Source organism: Diceros bicornis, chromosome 17, assembly GCF_020826845.1.
Source record: "Diceros bicornis minor isolate mBicDic1 chromosome 17, mDicBic1.mat.cur, whole genome shotgun sequence".
Classification (NCBI taxonomy): domain Eukaryota; kingdom Metazoa; phylum Chordata; class Mammalia; order Perissodactyla; family Rhinocerotidae; genus Diceros; species Diceros bicornis.
In genome coordinates, this window is record NC_080756.1 from 3,664,789 (window position 1) to 3,677,421 (window position 12,633).

Sequence of the window (12,633 nt, forward strand, 5' to 3'; positions counted from 1 at the left end):
TAAGCACATGGTAAAAGAAAGAATTAAAAAATGAAAAATAACAATTAAAATTATACATTCATCTCCATTATTCTGCAACTTATCACTTTTTGAAGACCCATTTTATTTTAAACTTGCAAAGATCCCAAGTTAAACAAAGCTGTCCTACATCTCTAAGAATTCTATGCTGACCAACAATTCCTAACATTTTTGCTTGCTTTTACAGCAGGTACATAAAAGCTTAGCTTAAAATAAATTTAAAATCTTTATAAGAAAATCCAATAAAGGAGTAATGAGACAATGCTTTATCTGAATTGATACCAAATATCATATGACATAAAATTCCATAATTTAATTTTTATGTGAAACTGAAGGTTATACTTACAAATAACTTACTACGTAAATTGTTAAGGGTTTCTAAAATTTGGTATGCATAATTTAAACAGATGTGTTAACAGAATTTACTGAGAACTCAGACTCTTATTCTTAAAGAGTCCAACTGTCAATATCATGCCTCACAAGATGCTCCTACTGAGCTGAACACATAAAGACAACTTGAACTTCCACGATTTTTAGGAAAGATCCTTTGTAACTACTATGTCATCAGTGTTGATTTGTGTTAACTATGGTTTTAATTGCTGCTATTCTTTATTAAGTCTTATTATTTTTTACTGCTCTTGATTATTGGTTCTTAAATTTTCCCCCCACTGGAATACAGAGATGAGTACAGGTAGGCTGGCCCTTTAACCCAGCTGAAAAACCAGGTCAAACAAGTGAGAACCACTTTTTCTGGAGTTTCCTATATGTACTTTCTAAGAATTAAAATACCATGAAAGGCTACATTTAGTCAACATAGAAACTCTAAGGAAATGGATCACATGTACCAAGTACAAACACTAAACATTCATCAGTCACCTACAAATTCTAAAGAAAAACTCCAGAAAGACATAGTACAAGACTAAGAAAATTTACCAATTATTACATTGAGTTTTTTAACGGGGGGTAGAAGGGTGAGAAGCAAGTAGAAAACAACTTACCATTTGACAGCTAAATTCTGTACCTCTCCATTTTTATCTTCCAGTAACTTCAAAATCATCTTCACTACTTTCCTTTCACTATCATCATCCAACTTGATGGAATCTTTCTGCAGTTCTGTCATCAAATCATTTGTAGCCATAAACCTATCAAAAAATTAAAATTTGTTGGTATTTTAAGATTTTTAAGCACTAATTAAAAAGATCACAATTTTCAAATCCAATGCTATCGTTCATATCAATCTACCTAAATCCTGACATACTCTTTTAAATAAGGTATCATACCCCAAATTATCTTCCCCAGGTTACTCTTGATTTCAGATTTACTGACAGGACCTACAGTGAGTGCTCTTTCATTCTAATTAATTGTATCACCGCTTTTTGGAGTAGAAAACCTCCTCTCTACTTTTTCTTTGCACGTGATGAATTATATCTAGGAAGCCTTTAACTATGAACATTAGGAATGCCTTCCTGTGCAATATTGTATGTGTTAGACTGGTGGTCATATATTAGAAATTAATGGAAAATTGCCAAAATACAAATTCTCACCTCTACCCCAACTCCCACCACTAGCTATCAGATGTATTTTCAAAATGAAGAAGTAATTTTAGGAAGTTGTTCCACTTGACACTCAGCCCCCTCCCCCCCACCTTAAGAACCACAGCCAGAAGAAGGTTTAATACTGAACAGCCCGACAAAAACCCCAGAATGATCAACTGTCTAATCTCAGCTTTAAAAAGGGTTGAACAGGAGATAAAAATAAGGTAAATAGACACTCAGATTTTTTCTCACATACTTCCCCAGACAATTCATTGTTTTAAAACTAATTTCTCAAAATATTAGATAGTCACAATGAAATAAAGCCCCCAAACCTGTTGAAAGGCTAAATGCATTTTTCCCTTAATTCTTGGCTCGCCTCCACCTATTTAAATAACAACTATTTAATGCCTTTTTCTTTTATTTGAATCAGATCCAGTTTGAGCAAAAATTTATTACTTTATGTTACATACAGCAATGTCAAAATATAGAAATGTCAAAATCCATGTTTAAATCAATGTAAAAAACAACTACTGGAGCTGAAATGATAAATAGTTATGCAGATAGGCAATAAACTATGTGGTAAGAATTGGCAAAACAACTTAATAATTTAGCAACTCATTGCTTATAAGATAATCTTAAGGATAATTCCAGTCACTGGTATATTCACTTAATGCTGATTTGACTAAGTTTTAAACTACATGCAAGCACAATTCTTACCAAGTTTTGTAAAACTGCTTATAAAGAAAAGCTTATGTTCAAACTGGAATAATACAAAGTAAATTAAGCATATTTTTTTTTTTAAATGGACATAGTTCTCCTAATTGGAAGCCCCTCCTCATTTTATATGTTGACAAAATGAAATTAAACAATATTATGGAAAGTAAAAAAAAAAAATGAATAGCACATTAATGCAGGCGCTTTTACACACAAAGCATTATAATTATCTTAACACTTTACTTAGATAAAATCCATTAAACAACCATAGTAGTTAGGACCTCTGAAAGGCTAATCATCTAGCTGAAAAGAAAACACAGTGATTATGAATTTAAGTAAAAAAGCAGACAATCCTAATGTAAAAAGTTGTTGTTTTATGGTTCTGAAGGGATTCTACTGGTACACAGATTCATTCCTTCATTTACCATTTATTTATTCACTGCCTATTATGTTACAAAGGCTGGACTATGAGCAAAGGACAGATAGAAGGTAAACCCACCTTGGCTCCTAACCTTAGAGAGCTTATATTCTAATTAAGAAATCTACTGATTTTCAAAAATCTATGATTAATGGTTAAATATTTTTTAAAAAGTTGAAATGAGCACCAGTAAAATTAGCAATAGATATATTTTTAAAAATCAGAAAAACTGTATTGAGATAGCATCAGGTTATAAGAGTTACTATTTAATGGTGACCCTGAAACCAGAAAGTTCTGAGAATGATTTCTTCCTTCTGTTAATTTGATATAAAAATCTGCACTATAGGGGCAGGCCCCATGGCCTAGTGGTTAAGTTCGGCACACTCCACTTCAGTGGTCCAGGTTCAGTTCCTGGGCACAGACCTACACCACACATCAGCAGCCATGCTGTGGCGGCAACCCACATACAAAAAAGAGGAAGACTGGCAGAGATGTTAGCTCAGGGCAAATTTTCCTCAGCAAAAGAAAAAAAAATTTTGCACTATAAATCTTCTTGTAAGGAAGTTGTCTGACCACTTTGAAATCTGTCCATGGCAGGTTCAAAAGCCAATTTGTAAAACGTCTCTTAAGCATTTACTGTTTTAGGCATGGTGCTAAGGGCTGGGATGATAAACGTAGACTCAGTCTCCCCTCTTAACTCTTTCATCTAATATGGCAGACGAGTAAATGGACAAATCTCAATTTACAAATTTTTTAAAACAATACTCAAGGGCATTTGGCAATGATCTCACCACAGAACTGATGGTTAGTTTGGGTCTCAAAGGATTAACAGGGGTTTGCATAGGAAAAGCTGGTCTGGGATTTTAAATTTTTTATCTTTGTGAGTGTGTGGGTGTGGTGGTGGCGAGGGACACAGTACCTAGAGTGAAGGACTAAGGGGCAGGTTCAGTGCAGCTAGGGTACAGAGAGACAGGAAAAACCTAACAGGAAGGAGGAGGAAATGTAGGCTGAGGTCAAGACGAGAAAGGTCCACTATGTAGTGAGAACCATTATGTATGTATCAGGTATTGTGCTGGGTGCTGTGGACACAAGGGCTGGCAAAAGCAAACACGATTCCTGCTGTCTTGGAACGTACATCACAGTCGAATAGAGGCATATGAATTTTTAAAACTACGTATAGTAATTACATATGTAATTATGTACTGAAATAAATGCTGTGAAGGAAAGGAACATGGCACAAAGAAATCACAATGGTATAACAAAGTAACCTGGCCTAGACTGGACTGGGGGTTGTGTATCATGGAAGACTGAGATCTGAAGCATGAGTAGGAATTTGGGGGCTGGGGTGGGGTGTGGTCAATCAAGGGCCTAGAGATCAAAGGGATGTGTAGGTCTTATTAGGATTTTGGTCTTTATTCTAAGAGCAATGGGAAGCTAGTGAAAGACATTTTGGGGTAGAGATGGGGAGTAAATGGAATGATCACATTTGCGATTCATAAACATTACTCCAGCTACCCTGTGGGTAACAATTTGGAGAGAACCAGTCTTCATTGGCTGTACTGAATGGAGAACACTTAGGAGACCTCTTGCAGCCGTTTAAGTGAGAAACAATGGTAGCTAGAATCAGGGTTACGACAACTAACAGAGACGCAAAAATGGAATACAGTCTATTCTCATAATTAGCAGAGTAAATTTATTTGTAACCCCCAAAATCAATTCTCCTCCGCTTTCATGGTCATTTGCAGACATATGCAGAACTATGAAAAATCTGGGTCACCCATTCTCAGCTGATGTTGAACCAGGTAACACTCTGCCTTCCTATCTCAGCCTTCACACCGTAAACAAGTATCCTCTTTCAGGTCCATCTAGTGCCACATTTTTTGCATGTTTGTACTTTCTCTTGGTAACTTTGCTGTTTAAAATGATCCCCAAGCATAGTGCTGAAGTGCTGTCTAGTGTTCCTAAGTACAAGAAGGCTGCGATGTGTCTTTCAGAAAAAATACATGTGTTTATAGATAAGCTTCATTCAGGCATGAGTTATAGTGCTGCTGGCCATGAGCTCAATGTTAATGAATCAACAACATACATACATACATATATATATATATATATATTTTGTGTGAGGAAGATCAGCCCTGAGCTAACATCCGTGCTAATCCTCCTCTTTTTGCTGAGGAAGACCAGCTCTGAGCTAACATCTATTGCCAATCCTCCTCCTTTTTTTCCCCAAAGCCCCAGTAGACAGTTGTATGTCACAGTTGCACATCCTTCTAGTTGCTGTATGTGGGACGCGGCCTCAGCATGGCCGGAGAAGCAGTGCGTCGGTGCCCGCCCAGGATCCGAACCCCGGCCGCCAGTAGCGGAGTGTGTGCACTTAACCGCTAAGCCACGGGGCCGGCCCCAACAACATATATTAAACAAGGCATCTTTAAACAGAAACACACATAAAACAAGGTTATGAACCAATCAACTCATGAAAGTGCTGTGACCAGAGGCTCACTGAAACCTAAACCTGTACTACCCTAGAAGCGATGGTTCAGTATCACTAATTCAATGTTTGTGGCAACTTTATAGAACATAACTACTGCGAATAATGAGAACCAACTCTATCTGAGATTTACAAAGGTAAAATTAATAGGCTGAAATGGGTTAGATATCAGGCTAGTAAGGGATGAGTTAGCAAATGGACAAGAAGTAGGAGGAAAACCACAGGGTTTGGGGGTTACGGTCCGGTATGTATCCTGTCCAGTCTTAACGTTACTGAACAAGCATGGTCACATCAGATGGTTCACCCACTCATCTTACAACAGAAGGAGAAAGGATTAATAAGCTGGTTCAACCACAGACTACACTGAATGGCCACTCTTCTGATCCTAATCAACAAAATCTCAGCAATGGTGAAGATGTGAACTTCATATGTGAAGATCATAAATTAATGTCCTGCAACTCAACTTTAATGTCCTGCCCTTGGCCAAAAGTGAGAAATGAAAAAGGAAAAAATAGTAGCTCTTGCACTCCAGGAACTGAGGCTCACACCTAAATCTCAACGTTATCCAAGCTGATCTGATGCTTACAGCTGAAGCACACTGTTTACCTGGACATAACCTCACAGAACACCCATTTCAGACAAGCTCACTTAGCAACACAAAATATCAAACATTCTCCTCTCTAAATGAGTGACTCATACTTCTTTACCAATTACAGCTTTTCCTCTGCTTTAGTCTACCCTCTCTGTAATATTAAGATGTCAAATGACAGAACTGCCCCCACGTTTTGACAACATCCAATCTAAAGCGAATCTCTGCTTCCTTAGACCCTTTCCCAAATTACCCAAATAAATAGGTCTTAACACCCTCTTACTGAGACATCCCTCTCCCTCAACCTGTGTCAGGGATACCTGTATAAGAGAATTTCAAGACGGAAAAAGTGTTACATATCAGATAGATGAGCAAAGAAAATACTCACTAAATTAGCTACATGCAGATTGTCAGGGATTTGAGGGAGAGTAATTTCAGTGAGCTTAGGGCGGGTAACAGCTAAGAATTTGAGTTTATCTTGTAGTCAATGGGAATTAGTGGGGAAGGCAATGACAGCTGTGATATTTAGGAAGAAATTTCTAAGAGAAGAGTTAACCTCAGTTTGGATTTAAAAGAGGCCCGAGAGAGATTAATTTGAGAAAGAGTCATCAGGGGACTAAAGGAGAGAAGAAAGGTAGGAGAAAGGTGACATCATGGTTTTCCAATTGGGACAAATGGTGGATGGTAAAGTAATAGGACAAAATAAGAATAAAAAGGCTTAAGGTGGGAGAGGGAGAAGTTAAGACGCTAACTTTCAGACTCCTACAGGAGTCCCAGGTGGATATAACCTACAGGCAGTGCCATCTCATTCATTTATTCAACAAGCATTTTGGGCATACCATCATTAGGAACTGTGCCAGGCTCTGCAAACACAGTTATAAACAAGACAGTCACAGGCTGGAACTTACACACCTGGCTTATTCTAATGGACTGAAAAGTTCCTTGAGGGAAGAACTTACTCATCTTTAGTAAATTCAATGTAGAGAAGAAGAAATAATGGTAGAAATACGTATCTTGTAATGCACAATGAGTAGCCCTCATCACAACCCTTCCCCTCTATATAAATACAATTTTACCCTTGTTTCCAACAGAAATCTAAATGATATGGGCCACCTGCATCACTCAGTGAACCTATTATCTTTCAAAGACCTCTACACACACCACTGATCTCACTTTTTCTCATTTATTCGCTTAGCCTTATGAATTAACTTGGGACAGTCTTAATATTGTTCATGCAAATAACACTTTTAGTCATCCTTCTGCTTCCTAGTTTCCTCAACGATATCCCTTTCTCCTCTTTTTCAGGGGTGAGCCCTGATCATCACCGATAATCAGGGTTAGCAGTATACATCAAGAAAAATCACAGACGTGAAATCAAGTAACTTACTGCCATCAACCTGCAAAGTACTTTAAAAGTGCCCAGAAATCACCTTCTTAATCTCTTCAAGAGTAATCTACTTTCCTTCAAGCAAAAGCAGTCAAGATAACTTCATTTAGTATTTCCTGTTAAGTTATTGTAAATGCCCACAGTACTTTCAGCTATGTTATAGGATCTCTAAGGTCCCTACCAGCTCTGAAAACCTATGACGCCATTACAGGCCTGAGATTTTTATTAACATTTTAAACAGTTTCCAAGAGAAAATGCCTTCCAATACTCAAAAATAAGTAAATTTCGTAATATAAACCATTATCAAGCTAGGAAATTCTACAATGCAGTGAATTACTTTAAAATAGTACCAAATGGTATTTAAAAAAATAGACTGGTAGATTTTACAACGGCTTCTTGAAGAAACTTCCCAAATCATCACATACTTTTTTCTTAACTAAAATCCAATTCAACTAAAACAAGCACCTACTGAGAACCTACATGGCCAAGGCACTAAGCAGAGTGGAGGATTCAGTTCAGTAAGACAAGGTCCCTATGCTCAAGGAGTTCCCTAAACAATGCTCGCCCCCAGCTCCAGTCCACAAGATCACCCACTCCCTCTCCCCCAGGCGAGTTTGCGTTGAGTGTGCTTTCATGCTGGTACTCATTTTCTCTACCCAGAATTTCAAGACCTAGCTCAGACCACTCTGCAAACAGGAATCTCCTCGCTTTCATCTTCTCTGCCACTAAGCCTGACAACTACATAACGCCCTGGGTTATTTCTCTTTTTACTATAGTGTCTTAACCATTCAACAGGCACGCAGATATTACTGAGGGCAAGCACTAGATCTTAAACTTCTTGTAGTCCTCCCAGGGAATTATTCAAAGCATCTTCTAGCACAAATATTCCATAAAACTGACTTAAAGGGAACTGAAATTTCTTACTCTTTACGTTCCTTAGTCAAAACTGTGGAGAAGTAGCATAATGTGGTAGTTATGGGATGTCTGGATTCCTGGAACCCCTACTACTGTCTAACTGACCTTGGGTCAGTACTTAACATCCCCACATCTCAGTTTCCTCAACTGTAATAGAGATTATTAGTGTCCACTTTACCAGAGCTATAAGAATAAATAGGATCAAGTGTATAAAGCCCACAGTCAGCATTAATATTATCTATTATATACAGAGAGATTAAAAAAACAGTAAATTGCTTCCCTAGCTCTTGATTCCTTGGAATATTTTAATTCAGTTGGAGGTGAAGCACATGAAAATAAAAACAGAACTTCATTAGTTAACCTCAACCCACTCAATATTCAATATTAATATTCATAAATGGAGCATTCACATGGTTCAGGCATATTAAAGTTTTCATTCTGCTATCTACAAAATCACCTACCTACTGGCACTAAACCTTAATATCCCACCTTCAAAGAATACAGAATACCAGAATACGGAAGAAAAAGGATATTAGGTGTTTTTCCCCCCAATAAATTAAGCCTATGATTTAAGCCCTACAAAAGGATTCTTTAAAAATGCTGACAGTCCAAACTTTTGAACCTGCACCATTTCTTTACCTTCTTTGCATTAACGGACTATGTAGCTACCCAGAGACCTGAAATTTTGGGCCTACAAGGCACCTTTTGTAATCACTCATGTACAAGTCGCTCAAAAGTGAAAATTTAATTCCAAATTGAGTAGCCTGCCCAAGATCTCACAGATAGTTCACAACAAAGAATCCTTCATGACTAGAACCCATCTCCTGTGACTAGGAGGTCATATTCTCTTTGGATTCTACGACGAGGAGAATAAATTTTTTTCTTCCTTTTAGATGAACAGTTTTCTTCTCCCCTGAGCACAAGGTAGAGTGGTTTGCACATGTTAGCTATTCTATAATGTTAATTATCTCGTCCTCAGGATCCTTCTGACACTAAGTATTTTAAAACGTAGTGACAAACTGATATTTATGCCAAAATAAATAAGTAAATAAATTTCTGAGAAATCAGAAAGCATCATTTTAAAATAGAACATATGGGGGTCGGCCCCGTGGCGCAAGCGGTTAAGTGCGCACACTCCGCTGCGGCGGCCCGGGGTTCGCCGGGCCCCGGTTCGAATCCTGGGCGCGCACCGACACATCGCTTGTCAGGCCATGCTGTGGCGGCGTCCCATATAAAGTAGAGGAAGATGGTCATGGATGTTAGCTCAGGGCCAGTCCTCCTCAGCAAAAAGAGGAGGGTTGGCAACAGATGTTAGCTCAGGGCCGATCTTCCTCACAAAAAATAAATAAAATAAAATGGAACATATGTATTCAAATAAATGCCTGTACTGGAAATATACAGAAAAATCTTCAATACATGACTTCAAACGCTCACTACTTTAATTAACCTCTTAAATGTCTGTAACTTAACATACATCATGCTTTAGTTCCAAAGTCTTGTCTGTTAACTGGATGGCTTGAGTGTTACTACAAGTTTTTAAAACAGCATTAATAAAAATATCTTGATGCCAAATTACTGGAAGTCACTTACCGTTCATAAACATACCTTCTATAATATTCACTAACTACTAGAAACATACCAATATTACACTTTTAGAATAATCCTCCAAGCAATGTTTTGATTTATTCCAGCCCAAACTGGTAGATAACCCTTATCAAGTTCAACACTGACTACAGCTTAACAAAACAGAGCATTATTTCTTTCATATAGCTTATTTAAAAAAAAAAAAAAGTATCTATATATTATATTCCCTTTACAAGAAATTTAAGAAAAGAAGCTTCAGTCAATAATCACATATGCGATACTATCACACGACTTGATTTCTTTATTCTAGACATATTACCCAGACACAAGTCTGACTAGTTGAACAAAACAGTACTATTATAGAGAAAGTGCTATCTTCAGCAGAATGAAATTTAGTACTTTCACAGAATGAACCAAATTGACAGAAATGGTAGGGGGAAAAAAAAAATCACACCACACACTCTACATAGCTGAAAGTTATATATATGCTCTATTCAAACGTTTATTTAAATTTCAATGGCTTGCACTGGGAGCAAGCAAAGCTCCAAAGAGAATTAAACAGGATTCTAATCCTTTAAAAACACAAAAACTTTTATTTCTCCCAATAATCCTGATTTTGGTCCTAGAACTACACAAATCTAAAACGCCAAAATACCCAAAACAAACATGTCTCTTCCAAAAATAACAATGCTTAAAATCTTTAGTATTAGCAAACTGAATTTTAAAAGTTTCAAATGCAATACTTACAAACTCCCTAGATAGCAAAACTTTTTAAAAATCATTTTTGGCTTTGAGGTTACAGAATCAAAACTGTATTTCACTGGCCATTTTAATACACCAGTATATCAATTTAATTATGAACACGATCATTACATTTTTGATGGTTCTTTCACAAATGAGAAAATTTCTTCCTGGTAGACAAGGTTTAGACAAGTTTTCAGGTGTAACAGCGTATTGTTCACACACAAAAAATTAACATACACTCTTCACCCACAATTTTAACTGAAGACTATTTGTCCTTTCCTCTACAAAGCACAGAAAATACAACCACTAAGCCTTAGGGAACAAGACCTAAGTATCAAAGAAATAAAAAGCTTCTTTAAATCGGGACCTTACCTATTTTCTGATAGGACAAGAGAAGGAAAGAAAATAACAATTACTGTAGCGCAAAAAAAAAAGAGAGAAAAAGAAACCAAGATAATCCACGAAAATCTAACAACAACTGGTTTGGAACCGACAGTACCAGTCTCCTGGAACAGAACTGCAGGAGGAAACCTTCATACTCGCCACCCCCATATTAACGAAAACAACTCCTTTCAACAAGGCCCATTTGCTCGGGTTACTTTCTATTTAAGGGCCAGCCATCCACCCTTCGGGCAGGATCGCTGGATGCAAGCACGGGAGACTGAACCCCGCGTTCCCGCTGGGGGCTCACCTGACACGGGAAAAGGACAGGGGTGCCGGCGGGAAAGCCCTGGAGCCGAGCGCCCCCGCTCCCGGCTCCCGGCCCCCTTCCTCCCACCCTCACGACGGGAACACCAGCCGCCCGCCCCGTCCGTCCGCAGGCCACGCGAGCCGTCCTCGTCCGCGGGCGGCGGCGGCCCCGCGCCCGGGCCCCCCGCCCCACGGCCCGCTTGGCCCGCGTCCGGGGCACCGGGGACGCGGAGGGCAGGGCCGGGCGGGCAACGGCCCCGCGGGAGGGGGAGGGGGCGGCGGGCCGGGCAGGCGGGGCTGCGCGCCGCGGCCTCACCTGAAGTCCTTGTCGCTGGACGTCATCTTCTCCAGCAGATTGGAGATGTGGTACGAGGCGCTCGCCATGTTGCCGGCCTGGCTCCCGCCCGCTGCCGCCCGCCGCCGCTGGGGCTCCTCCTCCCGCCCGCGGCTCCGCTTCCAGGGTCGCGGCGCGACGCCGACCTGACGGGGGAGGCGCCTCGGCGGGCGGCCTGACCACGGCGCTGCTGGCCGGGGGACGAGCGCACGGGCCGCGCGGACGACGGCGGGGCCTCTCCGGGCAGCCGGACGCTTCCACCCGGGCCGTCGCGCTCCCACCCGCGCCGCGCTCACTCGGAGGGCCAGAGGCCAGAGCCCGCCTCCTGCGCGCCGGGGCGGGGGCGGGAGACGCGGACGTACGGCCGGCGGAGGTCAGGGGTCACGGACGCCGCCCCACGCACGCTGCGGAGGCGCGGGCCACAGGGCAGTCCTGTTGGCTGAGGCCTGTGTCAGTCTTCGCGCGGACCGCCTTGCAGGAGGCATGACAACGACCCAAAGGGGCGGTTCTCGCGAGACTTGAAAGCGGCGGTTAAAGGATGGGGGGGTCTACTGGGCGAAGCGTGCCTCCTCGGAAAAGAACCTCATTTGTTTTCTGTATGACAGTAAGAGAAAAGTTTACGATTTTTAAGGAGTATAAGGCCTTGGAGTAATGCTAATCAAAGGGCTGGGTTGGCTACCCACAGAAGAATTATAAGAAGGAGCTTTCATTTCGAATTGGACGCGTGGCCTACATTGCCTGCACCACGATGGTGCAATGCTGCCACGTGAAAACCACAAGCCCCAGAATTCAGTCGGGGTGTTTCACTGGGTCAGGATGTGATTGGCTGAGGGAACTTGCAGCTTCCTCATTGGCTCCCGTGGGAGGAGTGCAGGCTGGGACTTGCAGTCCGGTGGGGCGGCGGTGGCGGCTGGAACCTCGGGTCAGCGCGCGCCCGCTGACTGTGGCGGGCTCGGGTTTCCTCCTCCGGAGGCCTTGCGCCTATGGGAAGTCTGCAGCGCTGGGCTGCTGCGGTTGGGCAGGCGCATTGCGGATGGGCTGGTGGTGTTGGCCGAGGCCTGGTGGCGCCTTCCCAGCGCTGATCCTAGAGTGACGGCAGCCGAGCATGTGCCGGGCACCCTCGCTCCGCACAGGGAAGGGCCAGCGCCCTAAGGCCAGAAGGACCGCGGCGAGACCAATGGGCCACGACTGATGACTGTGCTCGGGCCTGCTCCTTT

At 41.4% G+C, this 12,633-nt stretch overlaps 1 protein-coding gene across 1 annotated transcript in view; it reads right to left on the reverse strand.

Moving 5' to 3' along the window:
* The window catches only part of CAND1 (cullin associated and neddylation dissociated 1), a 34,652-nt gene extending 23,066 nt beyond the window's left edge, over nucleotides 1-11,586 (reverse strand). Inside the window, exons 1-2 of the mRNA XM_058557688.1 lie at nucleotides 11,399-11,586; nucleotides 1,017-1,160 (exon numbers count right to left, since the gene is read on the reverse strand). Coding sequence (XP_058413671.1) covers nucleotides 1,017-1,160; nucleotides 11,399-11,466 — 212 coding nt within the window. The 5' untranslated portion in view covers nucleotides 11,467-11,586. The remainder of the gene's footprint in view (nucleotides 1-1,016; nucleotides 1,161-11,398) is intronic.
* Nucleotides 11,587-12,633: the final 1,047 nt, after the last annotated feature.